Source organism: Rhipicephalus sanguineus, chromosome 9 (assembly GCF_013339695.2).
Source record: "Rhipicephalus sanguineus isolate Rsan-2018 chromosome 9, BIME_Rsan_1.4, whole genome shotgun sequence".
Lineage (NCBI taxonomy): Eukaryota > Metazoa > Arthropoda > Arachnida > Ixodida > Ixodidae > Rhipicephalus > Rhipicephalus sanguineus.
Window position 1 is genome coordinate 25,033,548 of NC_051184.2, and position 16,616 is coordinate 25,050,163.

The 16,616-nt window shown below is 44.5% G+C and overlaps 3 protein-coding genes across 5 annotated transcripts in view; all 3 read right to left on the bottom strand.

Moving 5' to 3' along the window:
* Nucleotides 1-529: 529 nt before the first annotated feature.
* On the bottom strand, nucleotides 530-4,288 carry LOC119404779 (uncharacterized). Of its 2 annotated transcripts, none has more exons than XM_037671439.2 (4): nucleotides 4,004-4,288; nucleotides 3,817-3,879; nucleotides 2,883-3,182; nucleotides 530-897 (listed from the first exon to the last, which is right to left on the bottom strand). In XM_037671439.2, the coding sequence occupies exons 2-4, from the start codon at nucleotides 3,872-3,874 to the stop codon at nucleotides 590-592; spliced, it is 666 nt and encodes a 221-aa protein (XP_037527367.1). In that variant the 5' UTR covers nucleotides 3,875-3,879; nucleotides 4,004-4,288; the 3' UTR covers nucleotides 530-589. The 2 variants fall into 2 exon arrangements, with proteins under 2 accessions (XP_037527367.1, XP_037527369.1); XM_037671441.2 differs by having other exon boundaries at nucleotides 3,817-3,898; nucleotides 3,992-4,288.
* A 4,347-nt stretch (nucleotides 4,289-8,635) lies between these two features.
* Nucleotides 8,636-15,746, bottom strand: LOC119404782 (membrane metallo-endopeptidase-like 1). The gene is made up of 9 exons (XM_037671448.2): nucleotides 15,637-15,746; nucleotides 14,889-14,947; nucleotides 14,412-14,463; nucleotides 13,254-13,321; nucleotides 11,339-11,469; nucleotides 10,139-10,204; nucleotides 9,635-9,739; nucleotides 9,449-9,525; nucleotides 8,636-8,925 (listed from the first exon to the last, which is right to left on the bottom strand). Exons 1-9 carry the CDS (start codon nucleotides 15,681-15,683, stop codon nucleotides 8,826-8,828), a joined length of 705 nt encoding a protein of 234 aa, XP_037527376.1. The 5' UTR covers nucleotides 15,684-15,746; the 3' UTR covers nucleotides 8,636-8,825.
* A 682-nt stretch (nucleotides 15,747-16,428) lies between these two features.
* LOC119404781 (neprilysin-1-like) overlaps nucleotides 16,429-16,616 on the bottom strand; it is a 32,612-nt gene continuing 32,424 nt past the window's right edge. For both annotated transcript variants that reach the window (XM_037671447.2, XM_037671445.2), the window contains one exon: nucleotides 16,429-16,572. In XM_037671447.2, coding sequence (XP_037527375.1) covers nucleotides 16,456-16,572 — 117 coding nt within the window. In that variant the 3' untranslated portion in view covers nucleotides 16,429-16,455. The remainder of the gene's footprint in view (nucleotides 16,573-16,616) is intronic.

The following is a 16,616-nucleotide window of genomic DNA, read 5'->3' on the forward strand; positions in this document are numbered from 1 at the left end:
CGAAATGCAAAGAGAACCCGTGTGCTTAGATTTAGGTGGACGTTAAAGAGCCCCAGGCGGTCTAAATTAATCCGTAGTCCCCCGCTTCGGCGTGCCTCATAATCATATCGTGGTTTTGGCACGTAGAACCACAGCAATTATTACTATTGCAGTTCTTCACAGATCCGAATTCGAAGCAAATGGAAGAGTTAACGATTCTGTTTCTCCTGTCGACGCGAGGTGGCGTCACGTTGCTTAGACGTCATCCCGACGCCTTCCATTACTCGGACGACTAGAGTTTGATGTTGTCTTCTAAGCTGTTAGTGTAGACTGTCTACGAGGCTCTTTAGAATTGCAACGCACTCTAAAAGTCATTGACAGTGATGAGGCGCGGTGTTTCTCACAGTCCAGCTAGATGAAGATTTGAAAGTAAAACTGAATAAACCGGAACACTCCCTTTTCGTTAAGTTCCAACTAGATGCACAGTGATGATGGGAATGCCAGTCTCGAACACACTAAGACAGTACGGTACATGAAAAGCTGCTGCTAACCAGAATGACCTCTGGAATGTTGGGACTTCTCCCTCTGGCCCTTCCCCAAAGTTTATTTGTCACATTTTGGAAGTGTACAGCGCAAGCCCGCGAAGCGATGCTGCAAGTGCCAGCACAGTTGCAGCCGGTGGAACGGCCGTCTGGTGCGCTGCCCCGTAGTAGGCCGGTCTGCGAGTGAAAGTCTCCCGGTACGACTTGTACCTCTGGTCACCCATGGTTACTCTGCAGCCGCGAACCCTCTGACAGTTTGGGCTGTTGTAGCGCGTGCAGCAGGTGGATTCCACTCGCGTCCACAGGTTGTTGTAGCCGTGTGTGATGAGGCAACAGGTGTCGATGTCCCAGCAGTACGTGCCAGTTGGGCAGTTGTCTGTGAACAAAATACAGCGGGACGTTCGCAATTTATCTATAATGTTTGTCTCATTATCCGAACCTATCTCATTTAGTGCAATGAAAGACACGTGATTAGGGGCCATTTACGCCGAAATTTCCGAATCGAGGTGCTTATGTTCGAATCTCCGGCGTACGTAGGCTCGTTCTCTGACTGTATTAGGGGATATAATTGCCTTGAGCATATTTTCTTTAATGTGTGTTAGGTACGCTAAGACACTCATCTGAGTTGGGTTGGCAGCATCTCGAAACGATATCACCAACGAAAGGGGGGGGGGGGTTGCCGCCCTCGATCTTGTCCATAAGGAGGCCGTGCGCTTTACCCCCTCTTTCCTTCCACTTCGGGTCACATACCTTGGAAGAACTTCTTGTTGGGCGAGTTGGTGCATAACTTATTAAAGACGATAGTCTTTCTTGGGGAACTTAAACGCAGAAATTTTGGTCTGTCGTTCTGTCTGTCTTTCTGTTTGTCGGCACGTCACTCGATTCAGCCACCCGGCCAAAGTTGAACCACTTGCCCAAGGGCCAGCCATCTTTAACGGCTGACTAGGTTCATACTTGTGTACATTGTTGATCAAAAAGCAAACATTACGCATATCTGAGGCGCAACATCACTAGGTAAGTGTTAGGTGGTGTGTTCCTTTAATAAGAAATGCATAGATGCGTAATTCTAGAGACCCTAGTTTCTTAAGCTGCGCTGAAAATGCGACTGCGCTGAAACTTGCCTTCCTCCGTGCCCTCTGCGCGAGCTCATTGTTTTGTTTCGGTTTCGGTTCAGTATTGCACTGTACGAATGCCATGGGGCGCCGCTCTGGCATTCCTGTTTTACCCAGGCGACGTGTAAATAAAAGAGTGTGCGGAGAGTACTCGTTGAGTGCGGACGTTTCTTCTGCTTCGGCGCTTCGCGCCAAACCGCGTGTTCGGGCTGGCTGGCGTCCCCGCCGGTCGCGTTGGTCACCGCTGGTGTTCGCCTGCTGCTGCGCCGGGACTACCAGCTCGCAACACGGCACTCATGTTTCCCGACGTATTGCAAGATGGCGTCCATATTTCACGCAGTGCCTCTTCTATCGTCTTTAGACGACATTTGCAGCGAAGCACGCAGATACGCGGCCAATTTTTGTAATGGTCCTTCTGTCTACATCGTTTTTCCTGTGTTCGTCCGAGTTTTGCGCACATACCCTACAATAAGTCACGTACCTTGGCAGCCATAGTAAGATGTACCATTTTGTTCTAGACATGCAGCATGGCGCTGTGACCAACGTTGCACAAGCAAACTTTCAAGTTTGGCACGTTAATTCTCAAAGGACAGACAGCGTGCTTCACTTTCAATGCACAGACAGAAAAGTTACCTGGCTAAATTATGGCTTGTGCAGGCTAATTATGGCTAATGCTGGCTAAATGACTGATGTCAGTTAATGTTGGTTAAATGATGGCGAATTTCTGCTGTAGTGTTGGGGAACGATTCATAATATAATCGCTATTGTTTCCACACGTCGGTGAAACGGTGTAATTACAAATTATGCTGGCGTGCTGCCTGACTATTCTCCAGTGGGTGGTTTCTGCGACAATTTCTTATTTCACTTCTTGTCATTTGCTTGGGCAAAACAAATGCAATGTCTCGCATGCAACAAAAGCAACATAAGGACCGATAATACAGAAAATGTGAGAAGTACCCGCAACACAAGTTTTAATTACACAGGTAATTATCGACTGATTGTAATAGATCAATTAAAAAAATAACAATGCATAGTAACACTGCTTCAATTCAAACACAACACTGGCCTTGCAACACACAATACACACCAAACATTGTGCCTTAAGGTGAAGTCTGCGTCGAAAAAAAAAAAAAAACGAGTGAAATAATCAATACAACACAGGGATTTAGAGGGCTTGGATGACAAGTAGGAAATGTCGTGGCGGTATGCTCCGTCAACGAGCGATACCCGCGCGCATCCTTCAGCTTACCCGATCGTAGGAAGTTGTTCTGCGAGAGTGCGAATCCCTGGTCCGGCACGCCGTAGCGTCCGGTTGAGGAGTACGACGAGGAAGAGTAGTAGCCGCGAGTGCCCGTCGCGTAGTTGCTGATGGGCTGGGTGCGCGTGCTGGACATTGAGGTGGACGCGTAGACCGGATTGGCGTCGCCGGTGATTCGCACGCAGTTTCGGTACCGCATGTCGCACCGGTAGCCGTACGGACAGCACTTGTCCGGGTCCCGGCAGCAGTCGTCGCGCACGGGTCGCGACAGGTCGTGGTTCCAGCCCATGCCTGCGTGTGCGTATACGTGCGTTGAAGAAAGCAGCAGTGTGCGGGGGTACCCAACGGATCCTTTATCGACGTGCTCCCCGAAGACATTCGTTTAATGAGGAAAAGTTGCTTGCGTTGTTTGTCACAACATTATTGACAATCAACAGACAACCAAGCCATGGAAAGTATAGGGGACGTTACTTGTAATAACTGTGACATAAATGTGAATAAAGTGGACGAAAAGACAACTTGCCGCCGGTAGGGACCGAACCCGCAACCTTCGAATAATGCGTCCGATGCTCTACAGATAAAGCTAAGGCGGCGGTCGTCCTCCCGTCCATTTTATCGGGTACATCTGTGCACTTAAATCTGGGAGTAGTCATGACGGCGATTGTGGAGCACTTCCCCTCATTTTGCTTTGTTTATGGAGGCTTAACGTCCCAAAGTAACTAAGGCTGTTGGGACATAGCAATCTCACTTCTTTCATAGGATATAAACAAAGACAACATGAAGTAATGAAAGGATGGATGATGGAAAATACCTCCTGTTAGAGATAACGTGCCAGCACTTGTAATAATTTGAGAATATCAGTAGGTTCGCTTAAACCCGTTTATATATACACGTAGAAGGTTAGACTGTTGACAGTCATACGCACCTTGTACAATTGTCACCACTCCAAGAATTGTCCACGTCGCGTAGCCGGGTCCTTTCATGTTTGCTGCGAAGTTCGAATGGGACTTGTTTTGGGTAGATATGTTATGGCAGCGTTGTGTGGTTTTGGAATACACATGCAGCCCTTGACAGGTTATGTTCGGGATACCGATACTCACTCACGTACTTACCTGTGCTGAGTCTCTTCGCTTTACGTTCGAAGTGCAAGTAACTGGCCGTCTACCAAAAAGCCTTCTCTGGACCGAGTTGGTCTTACTGCAGGAGACCGTCTAAAACCAGGTCAAAACCGAACGGCCGCCGCCAGCGTTGTCGTATCGCCGCACAATGTGACCCATCCGAGGCCATGGGACTGCAGTGCGTACTGGGCGGTGCACACACACAAGGTGGCCGGTGACACGCGTCAACAGAGACGCGCGCGCGAGGCTGCTTCATGTGACGGGGATCAAACAATGGTCCCGCTTGGACGATGACGGCCCTGCACGCGTAAGCCGCCCCCTTCCGGAACTTCCCTCGGCCTCTGGTCGCAACACCGATCAGTTAGGCAAAGCAGAAAGAAAACAAAATGCAGTTGGACGATAACTGAGATATTTAGGCTGGTAGGTTGGGTAAAGTTATGGAAGAAGAGGAGGAGGGTGGAGTAGATCACGGAACAAACGCGTGTTAATGACATCTTAGTCGGAATCAAGAAGAAGAAATGGACATGGGCAGGGCATGTAATAAGAAGACAGGATAATCGGTGATCATTAAGAGCGACAGATTGCATTTCAAGAGAATGCAGGTGTTGCAGGGGGGGGGGGGGGGGGGCAGAAAGTTAGGTGTACAGATGACATTAAGAAGTTTTGCGGGGATAACGCGGCCACAGCAAGCACAGGACCGGGTCAATCACTGAAATAAGAATAGCCTTGTGGGTGAGTTGGTTTCTGTTCATGGTGAAGATGAGCAGCGCAAGCACAGAAGTACGGAAATACAGCTAAGGAAGGACTGAGGAAGCGAAAGAGTGACGAACACGAACGAATGGTGAGTAACTCTCTTTCGCTTCCTCAGTTTTACCTGCATATCCGCACTTCTGTGTTCGCGTTGCTCATCTTCGCCATGACCGAGTTTATAGAAGTATGAGAGATGCCTTTTTTTTTCCTGCAATGGCTTAGTCATGCTGATGATGACTGAGGGAAGTGGTTACTTTAGAATGTTAAATAATAAAACTGTCGGTCATTGAAAACTTCATTGTCAAAAGTTTCGGAGCGCTGTTTTATTCCTTGAATAATTAACTGATTTAGTGCGGATATCACAATAGAACAAGCGGTACCTCCTTAAATGGATGAGAGAATTGTTGGTGCTGTGATTTAACGGTTCGCCGCTAAATACGGGGCTCGTCGATTAACTATAACAATGACGTATCATAATCCCCATAGTCTGAAGTCTGAATTGCATAAGGCGGTCTTCTAGTGTTTACAGACATATTGGAAACACTTAGCGAAAGGTCACGTTAAAAAAGTAATAAAAAAGAGTTGCCACACTGTTTGGCAGTTATACCGAAAAAGGCGGGCATTACTTGCGCGATAAACAAAAATGTATGAGTGGCTACTATAGGCAAGAACATTTGGCTAAGGTGCATAGATTGCTTGCATTGGTCATGCCTTGTAGATTGCTGCTCGCTGGTACCCCGCAACATTGCTCTTGTAATTTTTTTTGTGTGGTGCTTAGGTGGATTATTCTATATAACTAATCTCTTTCTTCCATTAATTTGTAACTTACATATTTCAATTGTCGTGTTTGCAAGGTCAAATCTTTTAATAAGAATTTAGAGGCTGACATCAGTTTCAAGGCACGGGCTTCCAAATTAAAAGAATGCAGTTTTAAAAGAATGCAGTTTTAAAAGAATGCAGTTTTTTAGAGAGAAAACAAATCACCGACAGTGAGGATACGGATGAAGATGGTACGAAAGCTTTTTAAGTGTGACATTAGGAAGCTAGCTTTATAATAAGACGACTTAGTCCATTGCCGTGTTATTTTTAATTTGTTTCAGTTTGCTATACGCTGTTTCTTCACCTGTTAAATTTTGTTTTTTGGGGTAACCACCTTTTTGTTTTTCGTTGCAGAACTTATTGAGTAGCCGAAATGACACAAACCCCAACCTCCCCACAGCAGGCCAGTTATAACAGAGCAGAGCAGAGCAGAACAGAGACGACTTAGAATACGCCGACACATGCTCAGTGCTCTGTTGAGATCTTGCGTTGCTTTTCACGTGAAATGCATGGCACCTCCTGACTAGAAGGCCCACGAAGTGTCTCTACAATAGTAAAAAAAAAGAAAAATATTCTGGGCATTTCACTGGCAACCGCAGTTAGCCTTTCTGAACTGGGAATATCGGCATACTGATGTAGGAGTGCTTTCTTAAAAGTAGTGCACATACTCTTTAAAAAAAAAAAAAATGACGCGGCACAGAGGTGAGAAACAGCGCTGTTAACGCGATAGCGTTAAAGAGCTCGTATCGCAGAAATTGCGCTGTCGGCGTCGGGGCCGTTGGTTGTGAGCGAAAAATCATCATCATGTCCGTGACCGAAAAATCGAAAAAGCTGCAAACAAAATAAATAATAAAAATGTTGGGTCCGAATGAGAATCGAACCCAGGCCGTCTGCGTGGCAAGCAGGTGTTCTACCACACAGCCACGCCTCTGCTTGGAGCTGCACTGAAAGCAACTTTCATGCTTCCCAAAAATACGCGTCCTGTATACAGGTGTCACAGTACGAGATGTAATATCGCAGTAATATTGCGTGGTACAAGTGTACATTGCCATAGGGCGTCACACTATGCCAATATCATAACGACTTCGTGGTTTAAAGACAGCCACCCATTACAAAAGGCGCACACATCAGTGCGCGTATTCCCTTAAGACCACGTAGTGGGTGCATCGCAACTTCGAAGTTTCTCGCGCATAATTGCTCCTGGTTTAAAGCATGCTACCCATTACATAAGGCACACGCCTTAGTGGGCGCATTCTGTTAAACCCTCGTAGTGTTCGAACGGCGCAGTAGGAACAGAATATCGCTATCGCGTTCAGCTCTTAAAGGCGAAGCTTAAGCGTTAGTTGAAAGCGAGAGATCTGTGTGCGCGTGGGTCACTCTTTTTTGTTGCTGTTGTGGCGCAGGAATCGCGATATCGATCGCCAGATACGTCTGCAGTACCCAATAAAGTCAGGACGACTTGCAAAGATCTTGTAAGGCCGTTTGATGTAAGTTTAAGGCACCGTCGGTCGTTATAGACGATGTCCTTCACGTCCCCGCCGGGAAGCACGAACTTCAGCAATTCCGACGGTGCGGTAGACAGGCGCCCTTGCCGGTGGGCGAGGACGTGACATTGTTCTCATTGTTCCGGATGAGTGCCAGCGCACCGTTCTCGTTCCAAGCTCGTACATTTGCATATTTGCTTGGCGCTTCTGATATGAAACACCACTGCTTCACAGTTCCTGCACGTACAGACGGGTCCACTGTTAAAGGAAACACTTGCGTTTCGGGCGTATCCGGTTTTCGTTCTCTTGCAAAAGCACAGTGGCTTAGATCTGCATAACACTACTGACGGTTGACAGTTCCGAACCCTTATGATAGACCAGTAACGTGCACGAACAATCTTTGCGCATCCACTAGCCGCTAGGGGGCCGACAATATGAACGTTGCTCATTCGAGTGTTCCCTTTAACAGTGGACCGTACTGTACATACGCCTTCTATGGGCAGGAAGTTGACTATATATGCCACTGTATTGTTTAACATATGGCTTGAAGAAAAAGACAATGAGTGCACTAATAGCCAAAAAATTTAAGGTGCTTTTACATCCCAAGCATGAAACACCAACTAGCCCAACTTTCGCTATTATTGCAACTTAGCAGCCCCGCTGTAAAACGGGAAATGCTTTGCACCAGGGTATCTCAGGGCCGTGGGTCTTCGTCGATGCTTTGTCCTATAGCGCAATCACTTCTCGGCTAACAACGAACGTAGAACACTCGCGTTGAACCACTGTCGGCATGCACCGCTGCTGTGTCAGACAGGGAGGATAGCGCTCGTCCTATATTCACCTTGTCTCGTGTCTTAAGTTTTTTTTTTCTGCGTTTCATACCAACCGCGCAGTTTTAGAAACTCGCCCCTGTTCCCGCTCTCTTGAGGGAATTCCTCATGTCGTCCTACAGCTACAGTTTGGGCCGATCCGAATGGTTCTTAGGTCTTAGTTATTGGCAGATTAATTAAGGCGGAAGACTGAAATGCCTCATCAAACGCGAAATTTGACCATCGGCATGGGCGTCCCACGTCGTCGGGGACGAGTGATTAAAAAAAATCATCACGTGATGACGTCACCATATGACGTCACGATGACGTCACAGATCGTCAAAATTTGACTTCACGGTGACGTCATCATGACGTCACATTGACGTAACGTCACACGATGACGTCATCATATGACATCGTAGCTTGGTCAGAGGTGGTCCGATCACAGAAGCAATGCGAAGCCAGGTGAAGTGCCGCCGATTACGGAGGCAGTGCAAAACCACGTTGGGCGCAGAAAGCTTTCCAAGGATGGCAGGGCAGGACCAATACATCGACTGAGATAAAAAAGAAGATGGCTTTCGCCTTCGAGTCGTCTTAAGTGAATGCATAAGGAACCCTGTGAGTTTTTTAAGCACACCAGTTGCAAGACTATGTTCCGAAAAGCGGACATGGCAACGGACAAATTAGGATGACACGAGTAGTCACGTGTAAGCTACATACTATCCCTCAAAAAGCGTATGAAACATAGAGTGAGGGGCAAGCACTACGACACATGTATTATAAATTGTCGACGAGATGCACTGAAGTGCCATTCGGGCGATAGAGCATTACAACGTGAAAAGTCGTGTTAACTCTATATTTAGCGATTTGATCGCTGCAGGCTATAGTGTTGTCAGCTGTTGTGTAGCACAACGGGGCAGGTTTCTCGCATCTCACTCTCGTGTCCCGATGTCTTCACCATAACGTGCATCTTTCAGTTGGGTTCATTGTAGAATTTGCGTTGCATTTAAATGCTTTGGCGAATTCATCGAAGTTCTTCATTGGCATATTGACTCTGAAAGGAAAGTGAACGTATAATGAAATACGTTATGAAGTCTAAAAAACTTGTCGTTGTCTCTTATTCAATGCGATGCCTATCGCGTTCAGTAGGCATGAGTTGCAACGCATGAGCCATGACAGAAACGCTTCTCAGAATACTACTAATAATGAAAAAACGGAGTGTTTTGTTATTAGAGCAATGTGTGGTGCATGTATACATATCCACGTCTGACAGTCTTCAAGCTTACTTTCATTTCAAAAGTCCGCCGACATATCAGCGTAATCATTGTATACCGATGCTGTTCGCTGCCCACACGGCTTTAAACAGCTTCGATACGGTGCAAGGCGCGGTACTTCTTCCGCAAACTAATCTCAACTGGGCTTAAGATATTACAGACCGCAATGAATGGCGCATGGACGACTAAATAATCGGTGAACATTATTAGGCATCGCCGAAAATGTTGTGAATAACATGCGAAAAAAATTACACAGCGAGTCATCGCTCTAGCTAAATCTTCGGAACATGAAATAGACTTTACCTATACGGAGCGGGGCTGTGCACGTCGTACTGAATTTGTTGTTTCAACCGCTGCACTGTGCTTAAACTGCACCACATCTGAAAAACAGAAAGCGGTATCCAAACTCATTTTGGTTTTCACGGTGGGCCATAAAATCGGCGCAATTTATTTAAACGTCCCAAGAGCACCTGTTGCGAGGAATCGTACCATTGCGTCTGCGATGAAGAATAGCTGCTTTCCGGTCAGGTTTGTCAGGCCTGGTAGTCTAGTGTCCTCACCACGACATTCGTCTTCTAGCACTTTTTCGTATGCCTGCAACGACGAAACAGTAGGGTAGTTAAACTAGATTTGTACGGAGCAGTATGCGTGACGCGCTGCGCGTGGTACAACCCAGAACACAGTCACTGTTGTAGAGTGGTAATAGCCATAGGTATGCTTATACTTGTGTATGCATAGGCCTCTCGTCTTCTGACTGTCTTTTCGTCTATACGGTGATTGAGGCAAACCAAGGAGGTTTAATCCATATTTCGGAAAACCTCCTTGAGACATGCCAAGTCATATAAGGATGACGAGAACAGAGAAATGTCGGGAAGATTAAACGGGTACGCGAGTACATGCAGCTTGCGATGACGCTGTACGGGCCATTTTTCTGAGACATCTGACAGCAATCAAGCAGACGCGGACAAGGCTTGAGGTAATGCTTAAGTTTACCTTGAAGACCAGACGGAGTCCGCCGTTGTCGGCGATGTTTTCACCGACGGTGTGCCTCCCGTTGAGCTGTATGAAAGAGCGAAATAATGTAAAATGTTAAAATGCAAAATGTAGTACTTTACCACGATTTCGAAGGTAGAGTTATTCGGTTAGTTACTTTACCTCGATAATTGTTCAAGCCGCGCCTTTAGTGATCATATAAGTGACAGTGTGGTTTACAAATTTTATTTTTTTGTCTTGCTTATGACTAATATACGTATTTAAATCTCTTCTAGTTAGGACAAACATGTGCAAGCTCTGCGATATCGGCAAAATGTCCACAAATGCTATTCAGTATTTATCTGTAAATATGAGCCAAGTAACCCAGCAACGAATTTTGTTCAGTTTCTGGTAGGTTCAGTTCTTGATAATCGTTGAACGGAAAATTTTTTGCTTGGTGTCGAAGACAGAAAATGCATGGCGATGATAAAAGCGTGCACTTATGGAAATCCTATGCTCTTAAAGTCTTAGTTATTACACAAACTGTGGTTGTTCAGGTGTGGATTACATTAAGTATAAGTTATCTTGACGAGTTGAGAATGCGATGCTATTACGTGAAAGCATCGCACTTGCTTTCAGAGCGGTTGTGGTACTAATTATTACAAATGCAATGATTATGGCGCTGCGCGTCTACACTTGTACAGTTCTTGGAGGAATCGGGAATGACAGCTAGATACTGACTCACGTAAACAATTATTGTTGGCATTTTTAGCTACTAACAGCTACTTCTGGTCACATGTTTCGCGTGTTTCATGACAACTGTGTTTAATGTGCGGGCAAGTGCCGAGTGACTGTTGTGTGATCTCCTTGACGAACTCTAGTATGTATAGTGTGGACTTGTCTTGTGTGTGAACATTTAAGACGCGTGAACCATTTTGTTGACGTGTGAGCACTGTTGACGCGAGAACATGGTTTATGACGTGCGAACATTGCTATTGTGAATGGACATTTCTCGTGCATGAATTTTGCTTTACTTTATTGTTATTGATAACTTCATGACATAAGTTATTACGTAAGAGAAGAGGGGTAGCCGGAGCCATATCTAGGCGCCAACCTCTCCTTAAACACATTTAATAAAAAAATACCTCTTACTAGTTCGCTTTGAGAGGTCTCGTTACTAATCAGTGCAGTGCAATTGGAACTATATACTGTCTCTCTTACCGTCATGTTGGCCTTTTCGTCGGTGATGTTTCCGTATTGGTATATAAAGCACTGGGCCTTTTCTTTAAATTTGGTGCGGGTGTCGTTGGTCCACCATTGTCTCAATGCACCGTCCGCATCAAACTGGCCTCCTTCAAAGGTTGAGATATAAACACCGGTCAGGAGAATATCAGTCGTATGTGAATAACACGCATGTGCACACGCTCTGAGATTTTCCAATGCATTTCTCGATAATGTCGAGGTCCAGGACCTTTGCCCAGTGCGCAAATAAAGCCGCAAATGTCATGTCAGTACTTTAAGAAGATGCACATGCGTCATTCGATCTTGCGCTTTTTCCAAAAGCAGGAACTATAGAGTGGCATGCTTCTTGAGTAAATAATGAACCTACTAGCTTGAACGAGGTTAGCGCTCACTCTTTCGGAAAGAAAGAAACACCATGCAAGGTGTTTAAGAGTATTTAAATACTGTTAAGAGTATTTAAATAAAAATACCTGACATGTAGCACATTTATGCTTTTTCGCTAGCTTAGCGCACAAAATCGTCGCTAGAAATTAAGATGAATATTTTACTACATAACGAAGTTTCGCTTTTCAGTTTTTAAATTAAAATTAAGAATAAGAGAGGTTGGTGTCTTTTGGGCGGCACCAATATATTCCTACTGGCTTAGCAAGCAAAACGTAAAATAATTCAAAATAGAGAAAAAATGCAGATGGCACAAAATATTCCGCAGAGTGTAACACCGCAGGGATAAACAAAGAATAATCCAACAACACACGAATCACAAATGTTCGGGTACGAGATCAGGCAAGTAAAAGGAGTCCGCATGTACTCGTATGAAGTCAAATGTTTTGCCTGTCTTGTACGCGGTCAAATACAGAAGAAAAATAATTACACGTAACGTGAAACACATGATCATAACATATACAATTTTGGACATTATTGTTCTTCATTTGGTTATGATAAACTGAAGATTAATATTTCCATAAAATAACTGTTTCTACGAGAAATTTTTTCAAAGTGACAAGCGCTCTTTTGTGAAGGCCCACGGAATTTTATATTAATGGCCTGATGACACGTGAATAAACGAAATGTAGCCGGTGTCTGGGGACGTATCATAGACTAAACAGGAAATAATTGTTACGATGACACCATTATTGAGTCATACGTTAGCAAAGTTTGCGACGAAAAGCATTGGCATTAGATTTTCTTTCGAGCTCCAACACGAAAAATACCCTTTCGTTAGCAACTAGAAGACCATTGCATTTTTACTGAAACTTTGACATCCTTAGCTGAAAACTTGCCCTACTTTCAAAATTTTATAAGAGTGAGTGCGCCTGTTGAAATCAGTGGTTTTGTTTTGCACATTTCAGTATGCACGCTAGACTAAGTAATCAGGAAGCTGGTTAGTGAAAATTTTCAGTTATTCAAACATAAATTTTAAGTTACGGTGCAGATAATGTACGCCTCTTCAACCGCCGTGCTAGCTTAGCACTGCTAAGCCCAAGGGTGAGGGTTTAATTCCCTACCGCGGCGGCCGCACTTAGATTAGGGCGAAATACAAAGAACACCTGTGTACTTACAAGTACACGTTAAAGAACCCCAGGTGGTTGAAATTAACCTGGAGTCGCCCATTGCGGCGTGCCTCATAATCATATCGTGGTTTCGGCACATAATTATTAGCAATTATTACGATTGCTAATGTACGCCTCTTTAAACGATCCAGCATAGCGAGTAAATTCATACTACATGCCGAAGGGTATATTTAAACGTTCATTTAGCGATAAAATATATAAAACACCGTGCATATAGAAAGACTGAACGGGAGCAATTCATCACTTGGCAGGTTACTGCTGGAAGAACCAGCCAACGCAGCACATTATTTTAGACGCATGCGACAGGCTGTAAGTATATTCACCTCTGTCGTCGAAACCGTGAGTCATCTCGTGTCCGATCACAAAACCCATGGCCCCAAAGTTAAGAGAACTGTGAATGTAAAATCATTGTGTCTGTTAATACGTCACGGATGTATTTAGTTCTTCAAAGGAAATAATCGCAGTCGCATTTTGGCTTACTCGAAATGCAACTATTGACGATTTGATTCGAAAGGCATTACTCTGAAGTGGTTTTCGTGCGATAGCCGAAGGCTGCGCTGACAAGACACGTACAGTCGCGTTCAAAATAAAGTGTGACACAGTTGCTGTTGAATGCAAGACAGCACGGTATAGCACTAACGCAAGAAAACTCTTTTATTCACGTTTTTTTTTTGAGCATTTGGTTAAATCGGGCGAGACTTAAATTTCAGCGCAGTTGCTCCATCATATAGGCGAGAACATGAACCACGGACCAATGCAGAAATGTCAATCAAGTAAAGGAGGCCTCAGCTTACCCTTAACTGTATACGCTTACGGGGACATTAAAGAGCAAAAAGATTTTTCTCATATTAGTGAAGTACTCTTTCACGATACCAAAAACACCACGCTTGCTTCGAGAAGGTTCTTAGTTAGGGAGAAAAGGCGCAAAAACAAATATGTAAGTGGTGACGCCACCTTGAAGTTTCCGCACCATTCGCCGTGACGTCACATGTTTTGACTGTGCCTACTAGGGACTACGTAGTTCCTAATCGGTAAAAATGAGGCACATTGTCCCCTGAGGGGGTCATAGACTTAACATACCAAGTTTGGGATAATTTTGTTGAGCCAATGGCGCCAAAATAGGATAAATACACTTTGAAATCCGTGACGTCACGCGGCGCGATATTTAAAAATGAAACTTTGAACTTTTTTTTTCTCCTCTATTAATAAACCTATAATGGCGGAATTAACGACGTTAGAGTTCTCAGAGCACAATTTATCGATCTAAACCGATTCATTGTTTCTCTTTAGTGTCCCTTTAACTGTGCGATAGGGAAGCATGAGGGAGAAAAAGTGGTAGACAAATCAGTTCTTCTAATGGTGGTAGAAGAGCTTTAAGTATACTGCAGTAGGACCTTGACGGGTTTCTGTGTGGCCACGGTGCCGCTACCTTTTCTCTGGGGGCCGTGTCGTCCCGTCTGAAAAGCTTTGCTGTCACTTACCGTGGAAGACCACGTTGATAGAAGGGTGCTTGAAGTATGCCCGCGGGGAACACTGCAAAAGGGAGGAACCTATATTAGCCTACTGTATAAAAGTTCTATACGTCTCAAACAACCCTTACACTGACTTTTTTTTTTCAGGCTTGTACGAAGTGAACATAGCTTTATAACGAACGTTCATATCAGGGCCGTAGCCAGGACTCTTGCGTATCGTAGATCGCTATAAAAATGCTGAACCAGGTACATAAATGAAATGGCGACTTACAGAACACACTGCTAGAAGAGGCTTCACAGTTTCTGTGGAGGCGATCGATTGGAAATGGACTGGCTTTCGTTTGTGATTTAATTCGTCTCGCAGTACACATTCGGGCAGCATATGACAGCTTACGCTGCTATTTTAGCACTTTTGCAGGATGTTGGCATTCAAAATGTATGATATTGTAATTCATGCTTGTGTATGATATGGCCGCATGCTCTTACCCATTTCGTTGTTTGTTGGAGTGTAATAAGCGGCCACAACCGCAGCGCCCCTACTCCACCTGTATTGTAGAAATTCTGCATTTAATGCGCATTCCGGCGGGAGCCCGTTTCTGTACAAGGTTGACCGCATTAAAGGGGTGCTGCAACACTTTTACAAGTAACCATCAAATGGCTTAATTAAAGGAGTTTATTGCCTGACGAATCGACTGACCGACTATGAATGGCAAAGCCGCTGTTGAAAATTTCAATACTACGGACGGTAACTATAAGAAGTGCATACGGGTTCTTCTGCTCGAATCTGAATATTCAAACTCGCTAATGCTTCCGCCCATTTTCATCTACACGCCCACTCTTCCACTGTTTTAATTTTTGTGACAGAATATAATGGCGATTTTTTAACCGAGTGAAACTTGTCGCGAGCTGATTTCCGTGTTTTGCTAGCCTTGTTTAGCTAGCTACCGCATTTACTCGCATACTTCCTGCACTGACTTATGCTGGCCTAATTATGGCTCCCATTGACAAATATCGGCTACTTCCTTTAAATATTGACTATAAGCTGTTTGAGCAGCAGCTTCGTTTTCATCTAATCTCAGTAAGGTTTGGATTGCCTACGAAAAAAGTTTATTGCTTTGCTCTACAAACTCACATAAAGATACGCTTTCATGAGATTTTAACTTTCTGAAATATCATCCATAGTTTTATTTGGTTTGTGAGGAATGTTTTATCGAGTACACATTTCAGTGCTTACACGGAGTCCTTGTCATATGGTTGTCCAAGGTTCATCAACGTTCGCATCCAGTTGTTCCGCAATAGGGCGTAATATACTTCCAAAAAAGAACTGTTGAGCTGGAGCCGAGGTAGCTGCAAGAGAAAGACAGCATTTGTTGCGTGGCATCACGTGGCGTATCGGCGGCTCAGTGATGGCATCTGTACTCCACGAGTGATGCAAAATGTAGGAGTCAGCACGAGCGAAGCAAAAAAAAAAAAAAAAGAAACTGTCGCATGACTCGCATGACTTGTCGCTTGGCCAAAGGTGGGCCGGTCGTCGTTTCCTGACCTTATCAATTCACGTCACGAGATCAAAAAATAACAAAACATTAGTTTAGCAGCCAATGGTGGCGGCGCCCGTATACCTTACGTAACATCGTATATCGCCTCACAAGTCTCGTTGGCGTTGTACGTGCTACCGAGAAAAAAAGCAGAAAAAAAAACATTGCTGATCCCTCCGTCATAGGAATCGGTATAGATAGATAGATAGATAGATAGATAGATAGATAGATAGATAGATAGATAGATAGATAGATAGATAGATAGATAGATAGATAGATAGATAGATAGATAGATAGATAGATAGATAGATAGATAGATAGATAGATAATCTAGTAGGAAAATTTGCATATTTCCGTAATATCAGTCATTCAAGAGCGAGGTGAGCTTCTGTTGGATCCGGTTGATGGAAACCGTTGATCCAGACTAACGCTGGATGTCCCAGAGGGAAAATTTCAAGGCTCAAGGGAACGTTGTCGCAAATGTGGTGATATTGTATTTAGGAAACGTATTTCAATTCTTACACAGATTCCACGTCGTATTCTTTTCCCAAGTGCGATAGTTGCCGCTTCCAGTTGTTTCCTTCTATGTAGTAATACGTCTCCAAAAACGAAAAGCTGAGGTTTAGATTTGGAACCTGTAAGATAAAAGTGGGGGTGGTTTGAAACACACCCCCCCGGA

Coding starts and splice junctions, on each gene's coding strand:
- LOC119404782 (XM_037671448.2), bottom strand. CDS start 15,683: ATGCGAACGTTGATGAACCTTGGACAACCATATGACAAGGACTCCGT. Junction 9,526..9,634: donor TCTTCATCGCAGACGCAATG/GTACGATTCCTC, acceptor TCTGTTTTTCAG/ATGTGGTGCAGTTTAAGCAC. Junction 8,926..9,448: donor CACAGCCCCGCTCCGTATAG/GTAAAGTCTATT, acceptor CTTTCCTTTCAG/AGTCAATATGCCAATGAAGA.
- LOC119404779 (XM_037671439.2), bottom strand. CDS start 3,874: ATGAAAGGACCCGGCTACGCGACGTGGACAATTCTTGGAGTGGTGACA. Junction 3,183..3,816: donor AGTGGTGACAATTGTACAAG/GTGCGTATGACT, acceptor ACGCACACGCAG/GCATGGGCTGGAACCACGAC. Junction 898..2,882: donor GAACAACTTCCTACGATCGG/GTAAGCTGAAGG, acceptor TTTTGTTCACAG/ACAACTGCCCAACTGGCACG.